The sequence below is a fragment of the Rhinolophus sinicus genome, chromosome 14 (genome assembly GCF_057876585.1).
Source record: "Rhinolophus sinicus isolate RSI-liver-muscle chromosome 14, RSI-T2T, whole genome shotgun sequence".
Classification (NCBI taxonomy): domain Eukaryota; kingdom Metazoa; phylum Chordata; class Mammalia; order Chiroptera; family Rhinolophidae; genus Rhinolophus; species Rhinolophus sinicus.
This window is the reverse complement of record NC_142514.1, coordinates 8,230,075-8,251,516: the sequence shown is the minus strand read 5'-3', so window position 1 is coordinate 8,251,516 and position 21,442 is coordinate 8,230,075. Positions and strand designations below refer to the sequence as shown.

The window sequence follows — 21,442 nt, the reverse complement described above, 5'->3', positions numbered from 1 at the left end:
GCAATTCCTCTTGGATGGCAGCTCTGACCCCATTTTTGTTTTATTAAATCTACTGGGGTAACATTGGTTAATAAAATTATGTAAGTTTCAGTTGTACTATTCTATAATACAACATCTATATGTTGTAGTGTGTGCTCACCACCCAAAGTCTAGTCTCCTTCCGTCACCATATATTTGACTTCCTGTACCCTTCATCCTCCCCCTCCCCCTTTCCTCTCCAGTAACCACCATACTGTTGCCTGTGTCTTATATGAGTTTGGTTGGTTGGTTGGTTGGTTGGTTGGTTGGTTGGTTGGTTGGTTGGTTGGGTTTGGTTGGCTTGTTGCTTTCTGATTTATATCCCACATATGAGTGAAATCATATGGTTCTTGTCCTTTTCCATCTGACTTACTTTACTTATATGTTTTCAAGATCCACCCATGTTGTCACAAATGGCAGTATTTCATCTTTTCTTATGGCCAAGTAGTATTCCATTGTGTATATATACCACATCTTCTCTATCTAATCATCCATCGAAGGACACTTAGGTTGTTTCCATGTCTTGGCCACTCTGAACAATGCTGCAATGAACATAGGGGTGCATATATCTTTACAAATAAATGTTTTCAATTTTGGGGGGTAGATACCTAGAAGAGGGATTACTGGATCATATAGTAGCTCTATTTTTAATTTTTTGAGGAAACTCCATACTGTTTTCCATAGTGGCTGAAACTATTTCAGTGTATGAAGTTTCCTTTTTATCCACAGCCTCTCCAACACTTGTTATTACTTGTCTTGTTGACAATAGCCATTCTAACAGGTGTGAGGTGGTATCTCATTGTAGTTTTAATTTGCATTTTCCCTATAGCTAGTGAGGTTGAGCATCTTTTCATATACCTGTCGGGCGTTTGTATGTCTTCTTGGGAGAAGTGTCTGTTCAGGTCCCCTGTCCATTTTTTAATTGGATTGTTTGTTTGTTTGTTTTTGTTGAGTTGTATAAGTTCTTTATATATTTTGGATATTAGCCCCTTATAAGCGGTATCGTTTGCAAATATCTTCTCCCATTCAGTTGGCTGTCTTTTTGTTCTGTTGATGGTTTCTTTCACTGCGCAGAAGCTTTTAAGTTTGATGTAGTCCTATTCATTTATTTTTGCTTTTACTTCCCTTGTCTTTGGGGTCAAAAACCTCTCTGGGATCAAGATCCTTAAGTTCAGTTCTTATGTTTTCTTCTATGTATTTTATTGTTTCAGGTCTTATATTCAAGTCTTTAATCCATTTTGAGTTAATTTTTGTGTATGGTGTCAGATAGCAGTCTAGTTTCATTCTTTTGCATGTGGCTTTCCAATTTTCCCAACACCATTTATTGAAGAGGCTTTCCTTTCTCCATTGTGTGTTTTTGGCTCCTTCACTGAAAATTAGTTACCCATATATGTGTGGGTTTATTTCTGGGCTCTCAATTCTGTTCTGTCTATGTGTCTGTTTTTCTGCCAATACCAGTGTTTTGATTATTGTTAATTTGAAGTACAAGCTGAAGTCAGGGAGTGTGATACCTCCGGCTTTGTTATTTTTTCTTTTGTGGTCTATACAAATTTGATGATTTTTTTTGGTTCTATTTCTTTGAAAAATGCCATTGGGATTTTGATGGGGATTGCATTAAATCTGTGTATTGCTTTAGGTAATGTAGCCATTTTAACTATGTTGATTCTTCCAATCCATGAATAAGGAATATGTTCTCACTCCTTTGTGTTTTCTTCAATTTCTGTCTACAATGTCTTGTCGTTTTCAGTGTACAGGTCCTTCACTTCCTTTGCTAAGTTTACTCCTAGTTATTTTATCCTTCTTGTTGCAATTGAAAATGGGATTGTCTTCTTCATTTCTTTTTCTGAAATTTCATTGTTAGTATATAGGAACACAATAGATTTTTGTACCTAGATTTTGTATCTTCCAACTTTGCTGTATTTGTTTATTGTTTCTAAGAGTCTGGCCCTATTTTTATTATTTTTTTACCATGGTGATAGTTTCACAACTTTGTAAATTTGTTTAAAATCATGGAATTGTACATTAAAATGAATAGATTTTATGGCATAGAAATTATTTCTCAATAAAACTATTTTTAAAAGTCGGGTCTTTCTTCCCAAAGTGATGATTTTAATTAGCGATGGGATGAGATCAGTGTGGTAGGTTGCATTATGGGTCCAGCTCCTTACCCTGCCCTATCAACACCGTTTGCCAGGTGACTCTGCAGCTCCTCCAGGTCGAAGCAAGTGTCTGTCTATCTCCAGGATTCACTGATGCCTGAATGTGGCTGTGTGACTTGTCTGGTCAGAACAGGATGGAGGTGACAGTGTGCCTGTGTCCAGGCTGTTCTTCCACTCACCCCACCCCCCTTTATGTACTTCCACTACTTCCATGAGGAAACTGTGCCCCAGGTGGGTAGCCAGCCCCTGTTGGGTCCCAAAAGTATGAGTGAGAAACACACAGAGCAAACCCAAACCAAACCTAGGAGCCCAGGCAAGACAGCAGAGCCACCCAGCTGACCTACAGAGTGAGAGATGAACGCTGAAATGAATATCAGGGTTGTTTGTAATGCACTGTTCCTGCAGCGATAGCTGGCTGAGACAATCAGATTTGTGTTTCAAAAAATCAAAATGGAAAAACGGTGGTCCTCATCTCCAGCCAACTGTGCTCCTGCAGGAAGGTGGCGTAGTGACTATAAACCTTCTAATTTTATTTAAGAGAAACCTGATAAATAATATAAATAAATAATTTAAATAGCTCCTGATATTTAAAGGTAGTCTCCATTTTTAAAGTTCTTTTCTTTTGAAATCAACTTTATTGAGGCATAGTTTATATAGAAGAAAATGTCCCCTAAGTGTACAGTGATGAATTTTGAAGAATGTATACTTCCCTGTAACTATAATTCCATTCAAGATCCGGAACAATTAACTTGATCCACCACATAAGCAAAATGAAGGATAAAAATTGTATGGTCATATCAATAGATGAAAAAGCATTTGACAAAATCCAACATCTATTTTTGATAAAAAACTCTCAGCAAAGCGGGATATAGGGAACATACCTCAACATAATAGCCATATATGATAAACCCACAGTTAACATCATACCCAATAGTGAAAAGCTGAAAGCCTTTTCTTTAATATCAGGAAAAACACAAGGATGTCCACTTTTATCCCTTTTATTCAACGTTGTATTGGAAGTCCCAACCACAGCAACCAGATAAGAAATAAATGGCATCCAAATTGAAAAGGAAGAAGTAAAACTGTCATTATTTGCAGATGACATAATATTATAAAGAGAGAACCCTGAAGATTCCACCAAAAAAACTATTAGAACTGATAAATGAATTTAGTAAAGGACCAGGATACAAAATTAACATTCAGAAATCAGTTGTATTTTACACACCACTAACAAACTATCAGAAAGATAAATTAAGATTACAATCCACTTACAACTGCATCAAAAAGAATAAAATACCTAGGAATAAATTTAACCAAGGAGGTAAAAGACATGTACTCAGAAAAGTATAAGACACTAAAGAAAGAAATTGAAAGAAATACGAATAAATGGAAGGCTATACCAGGCTCATGGATAGGCAGAAATAACATCATTAAAATGTCCCTACTACCCAAAGCAATCAGTACAGTTTCAGTGCAATTCCTGTCAAAATACCAATGGCATTTTTACAGAACTAGAACAAATTTAAATTTATGTGGAACTGCAAAAGGCGATGAATAGCCAAAGTAATCTTGAGAAAGAAGAACAAAATTGGAGTTATCATACTACCAGATATTAAACTATACCTCAAGGCTATAGTAATCAAAACAGCATGGTACTGGGCTGGCCCGGTGGCTCAGGTGGTTAAAGCTCCATGCTCCTAACTCCGAAGGCTGCCCATTCGATTCCCACATGGGCCAGTGGGCTCTCAACCACAAGGTTGCTGGTTCAACAAATCGAGTCCCGCAAGGGATGGTGGGCTCTGCCCCCTGCAATTAAGATTGAACACGGCACCTTGAGCTGAGCTGCCTCCTGGATGGCTCAGTTGGTTGGAGCACAGGCTCTCAACCACAAGGTTGCCAGTTCAATTACTCGAGTCCCGCAAGGGATGGTGGGCAGCGCCCCCTGCAACTAAGATTGAACATGGCACCTTGAGCTGAGCTGCCGCTGAGCTCCCGGATGGCTCAGTTGGTTGGATTGGAATGCGTCCTCTCAACCACAAGGTTGCCGGTTTGACTCCTGCAAGGGATGGTGGGCTGTGCCCCCTGCAACTAGAAAATGGCAACTGGACCTGGAGCTGAGCCGCGCCCTCCACAACTAAGACTGAAAGGACAACTTGAAGCTGAATGGCACCCTCCACAACTAAGATTGAAAGGACAACAACTTGACTTGGGGAAAAAAAAAAAAAAAGAAAGGCCTGGAAGTACACACTGATCCCCAATAAAGTCCTGTTCCCCTTCCCCAATAAAATCTAAAAAAAACAAACAAAAAAAAAACCAGCATGGTACTGGCATAAAAACAGACTTACAGATCAATGGAACAGAACAGACAGCCCAGAAATAAACCTATGCCTACGTGTTCATTTAACATATGACAAAGGAGGCAAGAATATACAAGGGGGTAAAGACAGCCTATTTAATAAATAGCGTTGGGAAAACTGGACAGATACATGAAAAAAATGAAACTGGACCAGCTTCTTACACCATATACAAGAATAAACTCAAAATGGATTCAAGACTTAAATGTTAGGCCCAAAACCTTCTAGAAGAAAATAAAACTTCTAGAAGAAAATAAAACTTCTAGAAGAAAACATAGGCAGTAAACTCTTTGACACCACTCTTAGTAGTATTTTCTTTTCTTTTTTTCTTTTTTTTTCCAGATATGTCTCCTCAGGCAAGGGAAACAAAAGAAAAAAATAAATAAATAAGTGGGACTACATCAAAAAAAGTTTTTGCACAGCGAAGAAAACCATCAACAAAACAAAAAGACAACATACTGAATGGGAGAAGATATATGCCAATGATACATCCAATAAGGGGTTAATATGCAAAACATATAAGGAACTCATACAACTTAACACCAAAAAAAAAAAAATCCAATTAAAAAATGGTCAGAGAGGACATTTCTACAAAGAGGAAAATGCATAGCCAATAGGCATATGAGGGGGCTCAACATCACTAATCATCAGGGACATGCAAATTAAAACCACAATGAGATATCACCTCATAACCTATCAGAATGGCCATCATCAATAAATCAACAAACAAGTGTTAGAGAGGATATGGAGAAAAGGGAACCCTTGTGCACTTTTGGTGGGATTGCAAATTGGTGCAGCCACTACAGAAAACAGTAAGGGATTCCTTAAAAAATTAAAAATGGAACTACCTTATGACCCAGCAATTCTACTTCTGGGTATTTACCTGAAAAAAATCCAAAACACTAATTATAAAAGATATATGCACTCCTATGTTCATTACAGCATTATTTACAATAGTCAAGATATGGAGGTAACCTAAGTGTCCATCAGTAGACAAATGGATACAGAAAGTGTGGTACATTTATAGAACGGAATATTACTCGGCCACAAAAAAGAATGAAATCTTGCCATGTGGGACAGCTTGGGTGAACCTAGAAGATATTATGCTAAATGAAATAAGTCAGAGAAAGACAAATACCATATGATTTCACTTACATGTGGAGTCTAAAAAACAAAATAAGAGAACAAGCAAAACAGATACAGAGAACAAATTGATAGTTGCCAGATGAGAGAGGGGTTGAGGGATGGGTGAAAAAGGTTAAGAATTTAAGAAGTATAAATTGCCACTTATAAAAACTGTCACAGAATGTAAAGTACAGCATAGGGAATACAGTCAATAATATTTTAATAACTATGTATGGTGCCAGATGGGTACTAGACTTATTGGGGAGATTACTTCATCAGGCATATAAATGTCTAATCACTATGTTGTACACCTGAAACTAATATAATATTGTATGTCAACCGTAATTGAAAAAAATTTTAAATAAATAAATGGTAGTAGATTTTTACGTCTAGGCATAAGTCATTTTCATTTATCCTGCTTTGCTCTTGGTAGGCCCTTTCCTCCTGAACCTCCTATTTTTCAGGTCAGGTACACAGGGAAAGTTGGGGCACCACTGTGGGTACAAGGCCTCGAGCACACAGTGACCATGTTGGGAAGGGCTGCAAGAAATGAGGTTTGGAAGACCCAAGGCTGGTACGGGGTACACAGAGGGAATTAGGCATGAGGCCTGGAATGTGCCAACTGGGAGGGCCACACTAAGGTGGTCAGCAGGCCTAGGCTCGGGCTGTGAGGTTGCCAAGGCACTGTCCACTCTGGGAGCACAACTTAGGTAGGGCACCACTTGATGTCCCACCCACATGCCCTGCTGACAGACTACGTCGCAGGAGCAACAAAAACCAAAGGAAGCGCGGAGGAGCCTCTATCCTCCTGCAATGGCCCCCAGCGCCCTCTACTGGCAAAGCCTCACATCGTGCTCACAAGGAGAAATGCTTGAAGAGTCCAATCCTTTGTCGCTGACAGGGTCCTGAAGGGTGAATTGGGAGCTGAGAGGCAATAGGTGGGTAAGAAGCACACTTTCTAAAAGTTATCTCTTGTCCTCTATTCCTTCATTGTTCCTTTTCCATAGCATTCTCTTCTCACTTTTGGATGTTAACAACGTCTGGAATTTTTCTGTGGACTAATCAAATTCTATTCAGTTTTCTTGTATTCCTAGATTGATCATTGCTTCATCTGTAGTAAGTTTTCCTGTTTGCCTATGTTATTATTCTCTGGTTTCTCTCAAAGTCTGAAGATCGTTACTGTTCATTTACATTATAAGAAAAAGGATTGCGCTGAATATTCCAGCAGCTAGTGGGGTTTCTTCTGCTGTGTTGTTAGTACGTCCTTTTCAAAATGGGTCTCTTCCCTGAGTAGGAGGTCCACCTGGGAACTCTGTGCCTCCAGGTGGGAAGTGTGAGCTGGCAGTCGTCACTTCAGTGACTGAGCAGAGATAGCCTATTGACAGGGCGTACTCCCAAACACACAAAGAGGGCTTTACTGCAGAATATACAATAGGGTAAAGACCATAGGGCAGTACCACACCGGTAGCCCTAGCTTTCCATAGATATCCCCTCAGTGTCTTTAGCCAAAACGTCGATTATTGTCATCAGGGGTAAAAACCCAGGCACCATCTTTTCAGACTGGCCAGTGCCCATGGTATACCATTGTTAGAAATTTTTAAATTTTATATTCAAAATGAAGTTGCATCTTGCAGTTTCTCCATTTCACTTGCATCCTTTGTCTGACTTGCCTGCTCTGAGCCCAGAACCTCTCTGGGGATCTTATGAGCAAGTTACCCCTCACTTTTCCTGCAGCCCTCGTGGAACAAACTCTGGGGTGATCTTTCCTCCACTTGGTTTCATTTGTCACTACCCTTCCCTCTGTTTTCTACCTCCTAGAAATTTGTTGAAATCTCTCAGCTGCTGATGAACCCTTCCCCCCCCCCCCAACTGTCCAGGGGTTATACTTTTCTGTGCTCTAGCAAATGTCCACCATCTCGAGTTGGAAGCCTCTTCATAAACTTATATTCATCTATCTTGAGTCAATAAAACAGCCTAGAAAACAACTCAAGATTTTACCAGCCCAACAATTTTAGGAAAAAGAATTCAAAAAATCATCAACGATACAAAGTTTTTGGGGTTTTTTTTCCAAAATCATCTTACCAAAATGACAAATTTGGATTTTATTCCCCTCACTGGATCTAACTATTCAAAGAAAAAACAAAGCCCAAACCTGACCTAGTTAACAGCTGGGGTTGAAGGTCATTTGCCCAGTTGGGGGTGGGGAGAGGCATAGCTGTAGGGGCACAGACCTCTGCCCCTTGGTTGGGGGTGTGGACTGCTCACGCTGGCGTTTGGTGACCTTACCTGGTGGGGAGATGGGACAAGCGACACAGCGGGCACAGGAGTTGGTGGCTGATGTGACACAGACCATGCCCGGTCGACACTCACAGACGCGGGAGGAGTTCCACGTGCAAGGTGTCTTCTCCACGAGGTCACCTAAGGGACACAAAGAAGGGTCATGGGGAAGGACCGGGGATGGCAAGGGCAGGGGGTGCAGAGAACCCCCAGGAGGGCAGAGAAGCATTGGCCCAGGAGCAAATGCTCATTTGTTCCATTGAGCAGATCTTCCGCCGTGCTCAAAATAATTAAGCTGAGTGAAAGAAGGCAGACGAGAAAGGAGTATATACTATATGATCCCGTTCATCAAAAATGCTAGAAAATGCAAACTAGTCCACAGTGACAGAAAGCAGAATGACTGGCTGGGAATGGGAGCAGAGGTGGGGAAAGGTGGGAGGGATGCTAAGGAACAGGAGAACTCTTGGAGGTGATGGCTACTTTATTGTCTTGATTGTGGTGATGATTTCACAGCGGCACCCATGTGTCAAAACTTTCCAAATTGCACACTTTAAACATGTGCATTTTATTGTACATCAACTACAGCTCAATAAAGCTGTTAAACTAACCCAGAGGACGGGGGTGAGTGGGCATGGACATAGTTGAATCATAACTGGCCGCGACTTGATGAGTCTTTAAAATGGGGATGGCCCGTAACCATTTCTGATTCCCTCTACCTCTGAATAGGTTTGAATTTTTCAATCGATAAAAAGTGTTGTTGTTGTTTTCAAAAGCAAAAAATAAAACGTTAGAGGTTTTGTAAAAGAAGAAGTATAATAATGCACTTATATATGCTCGGGAATATTTTGCATGCTCTCTTTATGGGTAAAAAAATAAATTCATTGCATCAGTAGATTAGACAAATGTGACTTGTTCAGTAAGAATACTTCTCCTGGGTGGGATACTTAGAGACCTCACATGAAAAAGATAAGGGACTGTACAGTCTCTTCCTGCAACCTCCAGAGAGAGCGGAAACTGGAGAGGATTTGGGAAATTTGTACAGAGCAGGGCAAGAGCGGGCTCAGCAGTCAGTGAGATGGCTTGGGACGATGACAGCTATTATCATTACCATTAATATAAGCACGTGCATATGGCAGTATTCTTAAGCACTCTTCGCAGATTAATCTAATTTAACCTATTTAATTCCCACAACAACTCTCTGAGATACCGTGTTTCCCCAAAATAAGACCGGTTCTTATATTAAGTTTTGCTCCAAAAGACGCATTAGGGCTTATGTTCAGGGGATGTCATCCTGAAAAATCATGCTAGGGCTTATTTTCCGGTTAGGTCTTATTTTCAGGGAAACACGGTCGGATTGTTATTATACCCATTTTACAGATGAGGAAACCAAAGCACAGAGAGGTTAAGAAACTTGCTGGAGTTGGAGTTTTTAAGCTACCAAGTGGTTGACCCAAGATTTGAACCCACACCCTTGAGCTCCAGAGCCTATGCTCTTAGCCCCTGTGCTCTATCCACTCCATTGCCTCACAGGGCTTCCACTATGAGGGTTAAAGGAATTCGTGGGCCCAGAGCCATTTTGTTTCTCCATCTGAAGTAGTGGCTGTGATAGATTATATTTTTTCCAACAACGGCCACAGCAATATTTCTGGCCCTGTCTACTCTTCCAGAGCTCTCCACTTACCCACCAAGAACCTTGAGTTTTTCCTTCCCTTGACTCAACAAGTAGAATGTGGGGGAAGTTACACCGCGGGACTTCCGAGGCTAGGTCATAAAAAGGGATGTGGCTTCTCCACCACACCCCCCACCGCCCACCACCCCATCCTTGGCATCCAGTCACCAGGCCTTGAGATAATCCAGTCTCCAGCCCAAAGTAAGCCACACAGAGGCCAATATGGAGAGGAACTGAAGCCCCAGACACATCAATGAATAAGCTTTCAGATGATTCTAGCCTCCAGCCTTTGTATTTTCCAGCTGAGACCCCAGACGATGACGGGGAGCAGAGACCAGTTGTCCTCTCACTGCCCTGTCTGAACTCTGACCCACAGAATCCATGAGCACAATGAATGGTTTGTTTCTCATCACTAAGTTTTAAGAAAATTTGCTATGTGGCCTTAGTAACTGGAACAGTGGCCCCCAGGGATGACAGATTGAGTGTTCTTTCCTCTCTCTGGCCTCCCTTGACTCTGGTCTGGGTTGGTGCATGAAAGAAACCCTGGACAAGGAGACAGAATCATGCATTCCCCCAATGACTTCTGTGAGTGGGCTGGGCAGCTAACAACAATGGCAGCCTGGGTCCAAGGTCACCTCCCCTGCTCTGTGTGGCCGTCATGGAAGTCATGGGGCAGTTGGGGGTGCTATGAGGCTGCGGTGAGCGGGCCACAGGGAAAACACGGGCAAGACCCCATCCTACCGTGTACACAGCAGTCACTCCATAAGTGCTGGTCCAGGGTGTGCTCTAAGAGGCACACAGTGGAGTGACCAGAGCCCACAACCTGGTGGCAGATGCCCTACGTTCAAACTCCAGCCCTCCCAGCCTCGAGGGCTTGTGGCCTTTGGAACTCCCTTGACTTCCCAGAGCCTCAGTTTCTTCTTCTATAAAATGGGGACAATAGCAATCCGTGCATCACATGATAGTTATGAAAAATCATGAGACAAGTTTAGAACAGGGAGGTGATGAACAAATGTTTCCCTGCAGGAAAGTGAGCGAATGGAAGCTCTCTGAAAAGGGGTCCCTGCCATCAAAAACCCACAGTGGTGACTGGGAGTCACTAGAAGCTGACTGCTCAAAACGCCAGAGGTAAACCAGGTTCCCAAGGGCTGAGCAGTCCAAGACCAAACGTGGGCTCTCCACCCCCAGACTCTCAGCCTCTCCTGTGAGACCCCAACTCCCTGCTCCCTGGAAGGAACCCCTGGAGGAAAGACAAAGCTCTTACCTCCTGAACAGCTCACACAGGCCTTGCAGCGACCGTCCCTATCCAGGAAGTAGTCCTGATCACACTGCTTCCTGCAGTCAGATGACCCCTGCAGGCACAGCTGCGGGGACGGCCCTGGGAAAAGAAGCAGAGAAGCTCCAGGCCGGGGCCACGTGGGCAGAGGCCTCACCTCCCCCCCAATCACTGAAGCCTCCCAGCTCCACAGCCAGCTCCCAGACTCCACATGTCAAATCAGCCCTTCAGAGGGAGTCGTGAGACTCCAAGAGGCAAGGAATGTGTCTAAGGCCACACAGGAGGAGAGGTCCTGAGCCTCCCCCTTCCTCCACCCCTCCCCCGGGGCTTCCAGTCCCCCCCACCAATGAGCCACCATTTCCACTCTGCCAGCACCCTCTCCCCACGCTCACTGCTGTGTCACTGCCCTCCTCAAGCTTTGGTACCCACTTTCCCTTTGAGATCAACAGCAAGCCAAGGACGTCCTACTCTCACAACTAAGCGGCATAATACGGGGATCCCAGGCAACGCAATGAGGCAAGAAGCAGAAATAAAAGTGCTAAGGTTTAGAAAGGAATCTGTCAATCTGTTATGGGCAGATGATGTCGCCGAGGGCACAGATAACCCCAAAGAATCTGCAGGTACATTAATAAAACGAATAAGTGGGGGCCGGCCCGGTGGCTCAGGCGGTTAGAGCTCCATGCTCCTAACTCCGAAGTCTGCCGGTTCGATTCCCACATGGGCCAGTGGGCTCTCAACCACAAGGTTGCCAGTTCAATTCCTCGAATCCCACAAGGGATGGTGGGCAGCGCCCCTGCAACTAAGATTGAACATGGCACTTTGAGCTGAGCTGCCGCTGAGCTCCTGGATGGCTCAGTTGGTTGGAGCGCATCCTCTCAACCACAAGGTTGCCGGTTCAACTCCTCGAGTCCCGCAAGGGATGGTGGGCAGCGCCCCCTGCAACTAAGATTGAACACAGCACCTTGAGCTGAGCTGCCTCCCGGATGGCTCAGTTGGTTGGAGCGTGTCCTCTTAACCACAAGGTTGCCGGTTCAACTCCCTCAAGGGATGGTGGGCTGTGCCCCCTGCAACTAGCAACGGCAACTGGACCTGGAGCTGAGCTGCGCCCTCCACAACTAAGACTGAACAAGGACAACAACTTGAAGCTGAACAGCACCCTCCACAACTGAGATTGAAAGGACAACAACTTGACTTGGAAAAAAAGGCCTGGAAGTACGCACTGTTCCCCAATAAAGTCCTGTTCCCCTTCCCCAATAAAATCTTTAAAAAATAATAATAAAAAATAAAAGGTATGTGGAAATGCAAATGACCAAGAATAGCCAATACGCTGTTGAAGAACAAACTTAGAGAAGTTACTCAACCATCCATGGAGACTTACTGAAAAAACGACAGTAATTAAGATAATATGGTATTTACACAGCACAGACAAAAAGACCCATGGACTAGAATAGCAGCCGGAACCACAGCCGCACGTCTCTGATTTACAACAGAGCCAGCATGCAGATCCAGGGGGAAAGGACGGTTCATTGGATACGTGGTGCTGGTTCAACTGCATATCCTCGTGGACACTTTTAACGTGACCACTGCCTCACGCCACACCCAAAAGCCAGAGTGGACGGCAGAGCTAAACATGAAAGGCAAAACAGTAGTAAGCCTAGAAAATAAGTGTAGGATGCCTTTGAGAATTCAGTGGAGGACTTACAAAGCACTCGTCATGAAGGAAAGATGGAGCAATTTGACCACATTAAGTTCTACATCTCTTCATGGAAAGACACCATAAAGAGAACAAGACGGCAAGCCCAGCGCGGCAGAGGATATGGAGACATAACTATAGGACAAAGGGCTCAAAACCCAGAATTATAAGAAGCCCTACAAATCAATTTAAAAAAATACAACAAGAGACATGAAAACATACATTCATAACAATGACTTGTTTTTCGTTATTCATTATAGCCAACAGGCAGAAACAACTCAAATATCCAAAAACGATTTGGATAAGCAATGTATAATGTCAGTGGAAAGCTGGCTATTCAGTAATAAACAGGAGTAAACTGGTCCCCCCCCCCATCTGTCACCATGGGAACCATGAGGGCATCAAATCCATACTCGCAGAGGCTCACCTGTGCTATTAGAAGCACCAGCATCTACCTCAGTGTCTGGCAAACAGACCGTGCTTAAAAGTGGCATTAAATGAGCAAGTCCTTCCATTACCTACTCTGGCCCTCGAGGCCTCAGCCCCAGGAGACCTTCAGACCTCTTCTTGCCCCACTGGGGAAGGTCTGGTCTCAGTGGCTCAGACCACCACACACAGGTCGCCCACCCACCAATCAGACACCATTGCTCTGGGAAAGAGCCCACAGCTTCTCTGAAGAAATTACCTGGATCCAGACTGGGCTTCCCCATGGAGGGGAGAGAGCTGGGATCCCTCATCATTTTGGAATCATTTTCCGGGGTGAAGGGAGGGCCCCCGCCGAGAAGTGTGGTCCTGGCATTAGAGCTTACTGAGGTCCGGATGGGTTTGGCCTGGAGGGTGGTGCCACTGGAAAAGAAGCCGGAGATGGGACTGACAATTCTTCTGATGGGGCAGGGGAGGTCTGTGCTCAGGGATAACCGTTTCTACAGAGAAAGGGTCCCCAGATCCTCTGCCCACAGTCTCTAGCAGGTCCACTGTCAGCTCCTGGAAACAAAGGCTATTTTCTAGGCTGCTGGGTCTTCTGTGTACTCAGAGCAGGCTGGACACACAGTAGGGCCTCAAATGACTGTGGGCTTGGAAGAGAGGCACCCTGGAGCCCTGATACCAACCCAGCTGAACTCCACCCGCACCCCCAGCCCAGCTGAGTCCTGGGCATCCTGTGGCGTGAGACAGCCCCACACGAAGGTTAGCTGGATGCGAGAGGGCGGGTAGTCACCTGGCAGGTGCCTTGCAGTCCTCTGGGCTGGTGCTGCAGTCAGGGCTGGCCCCTGGGGAAGGCAGCTCACAGACAGTGTCCCTCTCCGCTGTACCTGCAGGGGGGACACAATGCCTCCAGACTTGGTACTGATGGGTCTGAAGACTCCAGGAATTGACTTTTACCACCACAAACCATAGTCCAGGATGGGGCGCTTAGGAAACACAGTGGCTATCGGCTGTTTGTGCCTGCCTCGCATCCGTTCCATCTTGGCGTAAAGCAGCCCGATTTTCCCCAGAGAATTATTCTTCCCAATCTCAGTATTTGTGTTTAGGGGCTGGGACTGACTGATTCCCAGCCCCTACCCTTTCTGGAGTAACCATGGGACCAGACTGGACCAATAAATCCATTCCATTCCTCTGGCCATGGTGGACTGGCTCAGGGATGGGCTCACGACCCAAGCCATGTCTATGAGATACAGTTTCGAAGTTTTGTTTTTGGTTGTTGAAAATGTAGGAAGGAGAAGTTATCTTTCCACTGGGGTTGGAAAGGAAGCAAGCCTGGGGCTGTGGGTAGACAGCTTACAGATACCTAAACATAAGGGAGTAGAGATGAGAGGTAGGAAAAGGCAGAGCTCCTGGATCCAGCCATTCCTGAAGCTATTCAGAGCTATTCCCCAGACTTTTCAGTTACATGAGCCAAAAATATTTCAGACTTTGTTACTTGAAACCCAGAGAGTCCTGAAGATGACTGGGTAGAGGCAGAGTGGGGAGGAAAACACACAACACTTCCTATCAAGTGGACCTGAGTTCGCCTGTCACCTCTGTCACGTCCTAGCTGAGCCAGGCAAGTCAAATGATTATAATACTACACTCTTCACAAGGATAAACAATCAGTGTACCTTATGTGCCTATCACACGGTGTGACATACAGTAAATGCCAACAAATCAATGCCAGTAAATCCCTTTTCCTCTTCTGGACCCTTGCCCAGCACTTTGACAGTGACCCCCACGTGTGCGATATGATCTGATGTTTGCAGTGGAGGTAGGTACGAGCAATGCTGACTTACCTTGTGTGTCTGCAGTGTGGTGGGGTGACAAGATCTGGGGGTGACATTCAAACCCTGGCTGAGAGAGGCTCTGCTCTGTGGTCCTGAGCAACCTGCCTCATTGCAGGGTGGGGAACTGGCAAAAGAATTGGAGGCAAAATCTACGGGACTGCAGATTGGACTGGCTGTGGAGGGGTATGAGTGAGGGAAAGGAGGAAGGAAGGAGGGTGGGGGAGAGGGGAGTGGGAGGGGGCTTCGGAAAAGAACCAGGTTGGGTGAAGAGATCATGGGCTCAGTGTGGGCACTTTTCTCCCCAGTGGACATGGCTCCCTCTGATCCCATCTTGCTCCCTCCCCGTGTCCCCTGTGTGGCTGTGGCATCCCTTCTGGGCTGTGGTCCAAAGCCCATCCACTCCCCATGCCTCCCTTTTGAAAGGTACTCTCGATGCCAGCCACACAGACTCTGTGGCCCTGATCACCTCTCTGGCCACTGACCCTCCTTGTACTGTCAGAAAATTAGAAGCCCAGAGAAGATAAGGAACTTGTCTCTGGCCCTCAATGTTCTCACTTGTAAAATGGGGCTAATCCAGTCTGCCCTATGGAGCTTTGAGAATTTCAGGAGAGAGCCTAGGCAAGCTCTTAGCGTGGAGCTTAGCTAAGAGCTGAATCTGAAGCAGAAACTACTACTTTCTTTTTCATAGCTGGAGAGACGGAGGCTCTGGGTGTTGCCCGTGGGGGAGTCCACAGGGGGAATCTAGAAGTTAGCCAGGACTTGGCAGCCAAAGCGGCATTGTATAGAAATATGAGGTGAGTCATACAGGTCACTTCAAATTTCCTAGTAGCCACATTAAAAAAAGTAAAAAGGAACACGTGAGATTAATTTAAATAATGTATTTAACTCAATAGACCTAAAATATTATGTCAGCAGGTAATCAATATAAAAAATAATTAACAAGATGTTTTACATTATCTATACTAAGTATTTGAAATCCAGTGCATACTCTATACTGAAGCATGTCTCACTGTGACTGGACACATTTTAAGTGCTCAACGGTCAAGCTGCCGGCCAGCAGGACCTCCTGGGGCAGCTCGTGTCTGGGGGCAGTAAAGAGAGGCCTATGGCGCCACCGTGTGGCAGTCACAGGAATACCACTGAGAGAGCCTCGCCGGCCTGAGCTGATCCACCAGCCCCGGTTGGAACAACTGAACTCAAGGTTACTTCTCACAGAGATACAAGAATTTCTGAGCTGGAAAGGGATCCCCAGGGCCTTCTAGTCACACCTCCGCATTTGACAGACAGGGAGACTGAGGTCCAGAAAGGGGTGGGAATATGCACCATAGATGGCTATACAAAACCTCAGTTATCAGATGCCTGGTCCAGAGCACTTTCCACTCCACTATCCTGCCCCTGCTTGCAGGTGACCGGCTGCTGCGTGTCCCTTAGCAGAGCGTTTCGCATGACCCAGCTCAAGGCTGAGTAGGCATTAACTAAGTGAATGGGGAGGGAAGGTTGTCCCAGACAGAGGGAACAGCATGAGCAAAAGCCTGATAGAAGGGAGAAGCACTGCTCGTCCATACTAAAATAAGACAGACCAGGTGGGGCCCAGAGAGTGAGGGGCTGGTGCTGAAAGCTGAGGCTGGAGGAAGGAGGGGTCACACCACGTAGGTAGGGTCGTGTTAAGTCCCGTCCTGGAGGATGCACTTTACCCTCTGCGTCTCACTAGGCACAGTTAAAAGCCCTGGACCTTATGCATAAAACCAAAACTGAGAGGTGGAGAGAAAAAGGCAGATCCGGAAGAGCCTGGGGACCCCAGGAGGAACGACACAGTGCTGAGTCTTTTGGGTTTTCTCTTTGCTTCATATATCCCAGACTTGGAGCCCACTAAGCGAGCCAACCCAGAAATGATAAAGGGCAGACTTAAAAAAAAAAAAAAAAAAGAAGTCCCCTAAAAAAACCTGTTCTCGGGCCGGCCCGGTGGCTCAGGTGTTTGGAGCAGGGTGCTCCTAACACCGGAGCACTGAGGTCGCTTGTTCGATTCCCACATGGGCAAGTAAGCTGCGCCCTCTACAGCTAAGATTGTGAACAACAGCTCTCCCTGGAGCTGGGCTGCTGTGGGCAGCTGGAGGTCGGTGTGATCCGCTGTGTGCTGCCTGCCATGGGCTACTGTGTGCTGCCAGGAGCGGCTGGTGGCCAGCGTGAGTGGCCAGAAGCCACTGTGAGCGGCCAACAGCCAGCGAGAGCTGCCATGAGCTGCTGTAAGTGGCCGACTGACGACCGGCAACCAACTGCCTCAGCCAGGGGGAGTGCAAGGGTCATAACACCAGCATGGGCCAGGGAGCTGTGTCCTACACAGCTAGACTGAGAAACAACGGCTTGAACCGGAGTGGGGGGGGAGGCCGAAGAAGGGGGGGAAAAAAGATTTTAAAAACAAACAAAAGAAAACCTGTTCTCTTTTACCAAAGCATCATGCCCTTATCGTTAGAGTAATGGGAAGATACTAAATGTTTCAGGCAAGTGTGTGTGTGAAGAAAAGAAACACATACAACACAATCTGATTTGGTTTTTGCAAGGGAGGCTCTGGCTGTCTGCCATAAGGGAGCAATTGCGGGGTGGGGAACTGGAGAAAGAATTGGAGGCAAAATCTACGGGACTGCGGGTTGGGCTGGCTGTGGAGGGGTATGAGTGAGGGAAAGGAGGAAGGAAGGAGGGTAGGGGAGAAGGGAGTGGGAGGGGGCTTCGGAAAAGAACCAGGTTGGGTGAAGAGATCATGGGCTCAGTGTTGGCACTTTTCTCCCCAGTGGACATGGTTCCCTCTGATCCCATCTTGTTCCCTCCCTGTGTCCCCTGTGTGGCTTGGCATCTCTTCTGGGCTGTGGTCCAAAGCCCACCCACGCTCCATGCCTCCCTTTTGAAAGGTACTCTCAATGCCACCCACACAGACTCTGTGGCTCTGATCACCTCTCTGGCCACTGACCCTCCTTGTACTGTCAGAAAATTAGAAGCCCAGAGAAGATAAGTAACTTGCCTGCGGTCACATAGCAAATTGGAAAAGAAACCTAAGATCTCCATCTTGATCCTGGTGCCCAATCTCTTGGCTCCTCCAACTACCTTCCAAGGCCTCTGTCGTGTGGGGCGGCCTGCGGGGTCTCTGGTCCCACTCCCCACATAAGAATGCAAGATATGGCTAGGCCAAAAAGGAACACCCACGGAGCCATAGATAGGGGAGTCATACCACTATAGTCTCACTGGAGGATCCACACGACCTGCAACCTGCTGTCCGCTTCTCTGCCTGCCAACCAACTAACAAACCAACGCAGCCACAGCAGTTATATCAGTGGCTAATCGGCTAACTGGTTACAGCTGATGGCCATCTACTACCCGAGTCAGCACCTTTTCACGTGAGGCCAAGAGCCTGGAAACTGTTCTCTGGGACTCTGTCCCCACAGCTTTGATTGTGAAACAGGGAAACCAGACCTCATCTGGAAAACTCCCAGGACACAGACTTGAGGTTTCTTTCTTGTTTATCAAGCATCAGAGAATTTTGCCCCAAGGCTCAAACCAACCCAAGACCTCTTCCAGCCAGGCCTGCACCTTGGGCCACCAGGGTCTCTGAGCCTCGAACCCAGGTGAGGGGAAGGGGCAGCAGGGGGTTCTGGGTGCCTGGTGTATCATCCTGAAAGGAGATGTGATCTGTCCCACAGGCAGGAGGAAGTGGGAGGTGGGAAGTCACCTGGAGGTCAGGATGGGGGAGGCGGCATCAGCACAGGTCTTGGTCCTGGGCTGAGGGTGGGGTACTTACCTGGGAACTTGACAATCATCCCTGTGGGGCAGATGGAGTGGGGGAAGCAGCGGGCACAGGAGTTGATGGCTGTTGTGGCACAGAACATGCCAGCCCGGCACTCGCAGACACGGGAGGAGTTCCATGAACACGGCTTCTTCTCCACGAGGTCATCTAAGGGACATAGAGAAGGGTCACAGAGGACAGAGGGAGGACGAGGGAAGGGGTCCAGAGGACCCTCCCCCCAGGGACAGTCCCACACGCGAGAGAGGATGCTGCTGTGGCTTTCAGCTGGGCAGGGCAGCCGGCATGCTCAGCCTTTCTTTCCAGAGTATTCTTTAGATGAGAACAAGAGGGCCGGTGGGGTCCCTGAGGCAGCCTCCACCTCTCAACCCACATCCCTGGAGATCACTAAAATGGTATTAAACATAAATTAATATCCCAGTTTTAAAATAGGCAAAAAAGAAGGGACATTAAATGAATATTTCTAAGTAAAAGAAGCCAATTTGAAACGGTTACATACTGTGATTCCAACTACATGACATTCTGGAAAAGACAAAACTATAGAGACAGTAAGAAGATCAACAGTTGCCAAGGTTCAGTGGGAAAGGGTGGGGGAGGATGAATGGACAGAGCAGAGGAATTTTAGGGCAGTGAAACTACTCTGTATGATACAGCAATAGTGGATCAATGACATTATACATTTGTCAAAAACCATAGAACGTACAATACCAAGAGTAAACCTTAAACTATGAACTTTAGTTAATAACGTACCAATACCAGTGCATCAACTATAACACTGTACCCCACTAATGCAAGATGCTGATAACAGGGGAACCAGGGGGACCAGGTGAAGGAGAGGGGGCATATGGGAACTCTCTGTATTTTCTGCTTAATTTTTCTATAAATCTAAAATTGTTCTTTTTTAAAAAGTCTATTAATTGTTTTTCTAGTGAGCCAAGGATTTAAGAAAATGTTTCTTCAGAGAAGATATATAAATGGCCAGAAAACGTATGTCCACACTAGCAATTGTACATGAATGTTCATAGCAGCATTATTCATAATAGCCAAAAAGTAGAAGTAACCCAAAGGCCCATCACAATACACAAAATGTGGTCTGTCCACACAATGCAGTATTATTCTGCCATAAAAAGGAATGACATCCTGACACACGCGACAACATGGATGAATCTTGAAGACATTATGCAAAGGAAAGGAAGCTGGACACTAAAAGCCACAGACTGCATGGTTCCATTTATATGAAACGCCCAAAGTAGGCAAGTTCATAGAGACAGAAATTCGTAGATGGGAGGAGGAAAGAATTTGGGAGGTAAGGAGTTTCTTTTTGGGGAAGTGGAAGTTCTGGAATTAGACAGTAGTGGTGGTTGTATATTGTGAACATAATAAAACCACTGCATTGTATACTTTAAAATGATGAGTTTTATCTCAATAGAAAAAGGTCACTGGTAATTAATTAATTAATTAGTTAATTAAAGCGAACATCCCTGGAAACCAACAAGGGGCCTCCTTGGTTAACCAGAACTGAAGACTTCCTGAAATATGGAAGGCAGATGGGCATGGGTGGAAGAAGGAGACCACAGCCCCAAATACGGCCAAGAGGATTATGCTGGGAGAGGCTCTGGAGTGGGTGCCTCTCCAGAGTGGGTGCATGGCAGGGGCCAGCCCTAGGGAATCTGATAGGGAGTGCAGCAGGAGCATCCAGATGGGGCAATGTCACCAGACTGCTCATCCACTTATGCCACGGAACTAGAAGCCAAGTATCTCCCCAAAGAGGCTCCTGGGTGAGGTGAGCTGGGCAGCGCTCTGGGGCTGGTCAACCTGGGAGGAAAGGACCCTAAGACCCAGATGACCAGCCACTGGCAGACCCTGCCTGGCACCCCGCACCACCAGCTTACCAGCCATCGGAGCTGGGTTTCACAAGCCACATGAGTCATGAGACACAATGTACAGGACTAGAAGTCACCAAACACAGGGGAAAACCAGCACCAAGGAAAAAAGAGCCCCAAACTCAACGAGAACTAACGCTTGAGGAAGCAGATAGAAAACAGAACAAGTCTTTAGAATCAGTATAAGTACTATTCTCAAAGATGAAAACGGAAATTGCAGCTATAAAAAGAGTCCCTGGAGCATAATGCTGTGTTCACTGATTACTCTTTCACCTAGGCTCAAAAAAGACTACATTTCCCAGCCTCCCTTTGCAGTTGTGTTGAGGTCATTTGACTGGGTTCTGGCCAATAAGATGTGGGCAGCAGTGATAAAATTCCTCTCCCAAGCCTGGCCCTTGAAACCATCTCTAAGACTCTTAACTTTCTCTTGCTTGCCATAGCGACCCTGGTGTAGCCCCTAAGTCTCACCTGCACCCCAGAAGCTGTACTGAAGAGAGAATAAATCCTGAGAATTCTCAAAAATCTGGAGAGAAGCATTCTGAGGGTAGTGAGTCAACATCCCTGAAAAACTAAAGGAAAAACCCTCAGAATAACAGCCGCACACAATGTCACTGGCCTGGGCAGAGGTGGAAAAGACTGCCTGGACTTGTCCACTTCAGGGAAGCCGGGCCAAGTGGAGGAAATGAGCAGAATCCCCAGGAGTGGGATACACCCCTTTCTAAGCAGCAGGAGCAGTGATAAGGACTATCTGACAGAAGGGAAAGCAGATCCCTTCGAAAATCCCATGTCTGGCTGCATGCTGCCTCCACCCAGGCCCGCAGACTCCTCCAGACTCCTCAAATGAGTTTCAAAAGGAACACTCAAGATTCTTTACGAAATTAAACGTAGAATTACCACATGATCAGCAATTCCACTGCTGAATATACACACAAAAGAATTGAAA

General features: G+C 46.0%; 1 protein-coding gene across 1 annotated transcript in view; it reads right to left on the bottom strand.

The window, feature by feature from the left end:
• TNFRSF8 (TNF receptor superfamily member 8) overlaps positions 1–21,442 on the bottom strand; it is a 64,825-nt gene that overhangs the window by 18,248 nt on the left and 25,135 nt on the right. The window contains exons 4-8 of the mRNA XM_019756324.3: positions 18,614–18,766; positions 13,788–13,881; positions 13,257–13,417; positions 10,867–10,980; positions 7,943–8,074 (exon numbers count right to left, since the gene is read on the bottom strand). Of these exons, the coding sequence (XP_019611883.3) occupies positions 7,943–8,074; positions 10,867–10,980; positions 13,257–13,417; positions 13,788–13,881; positions 18,614–18,766 (654 nt within the window). The remainder of the gene's footprint in view (positions 1–7,942; positions 8,075–10,866; positions 10,981–13,256; positions 13,418–13,787; positions 13,882–18,613; positions 18,767–21,442) is intronic.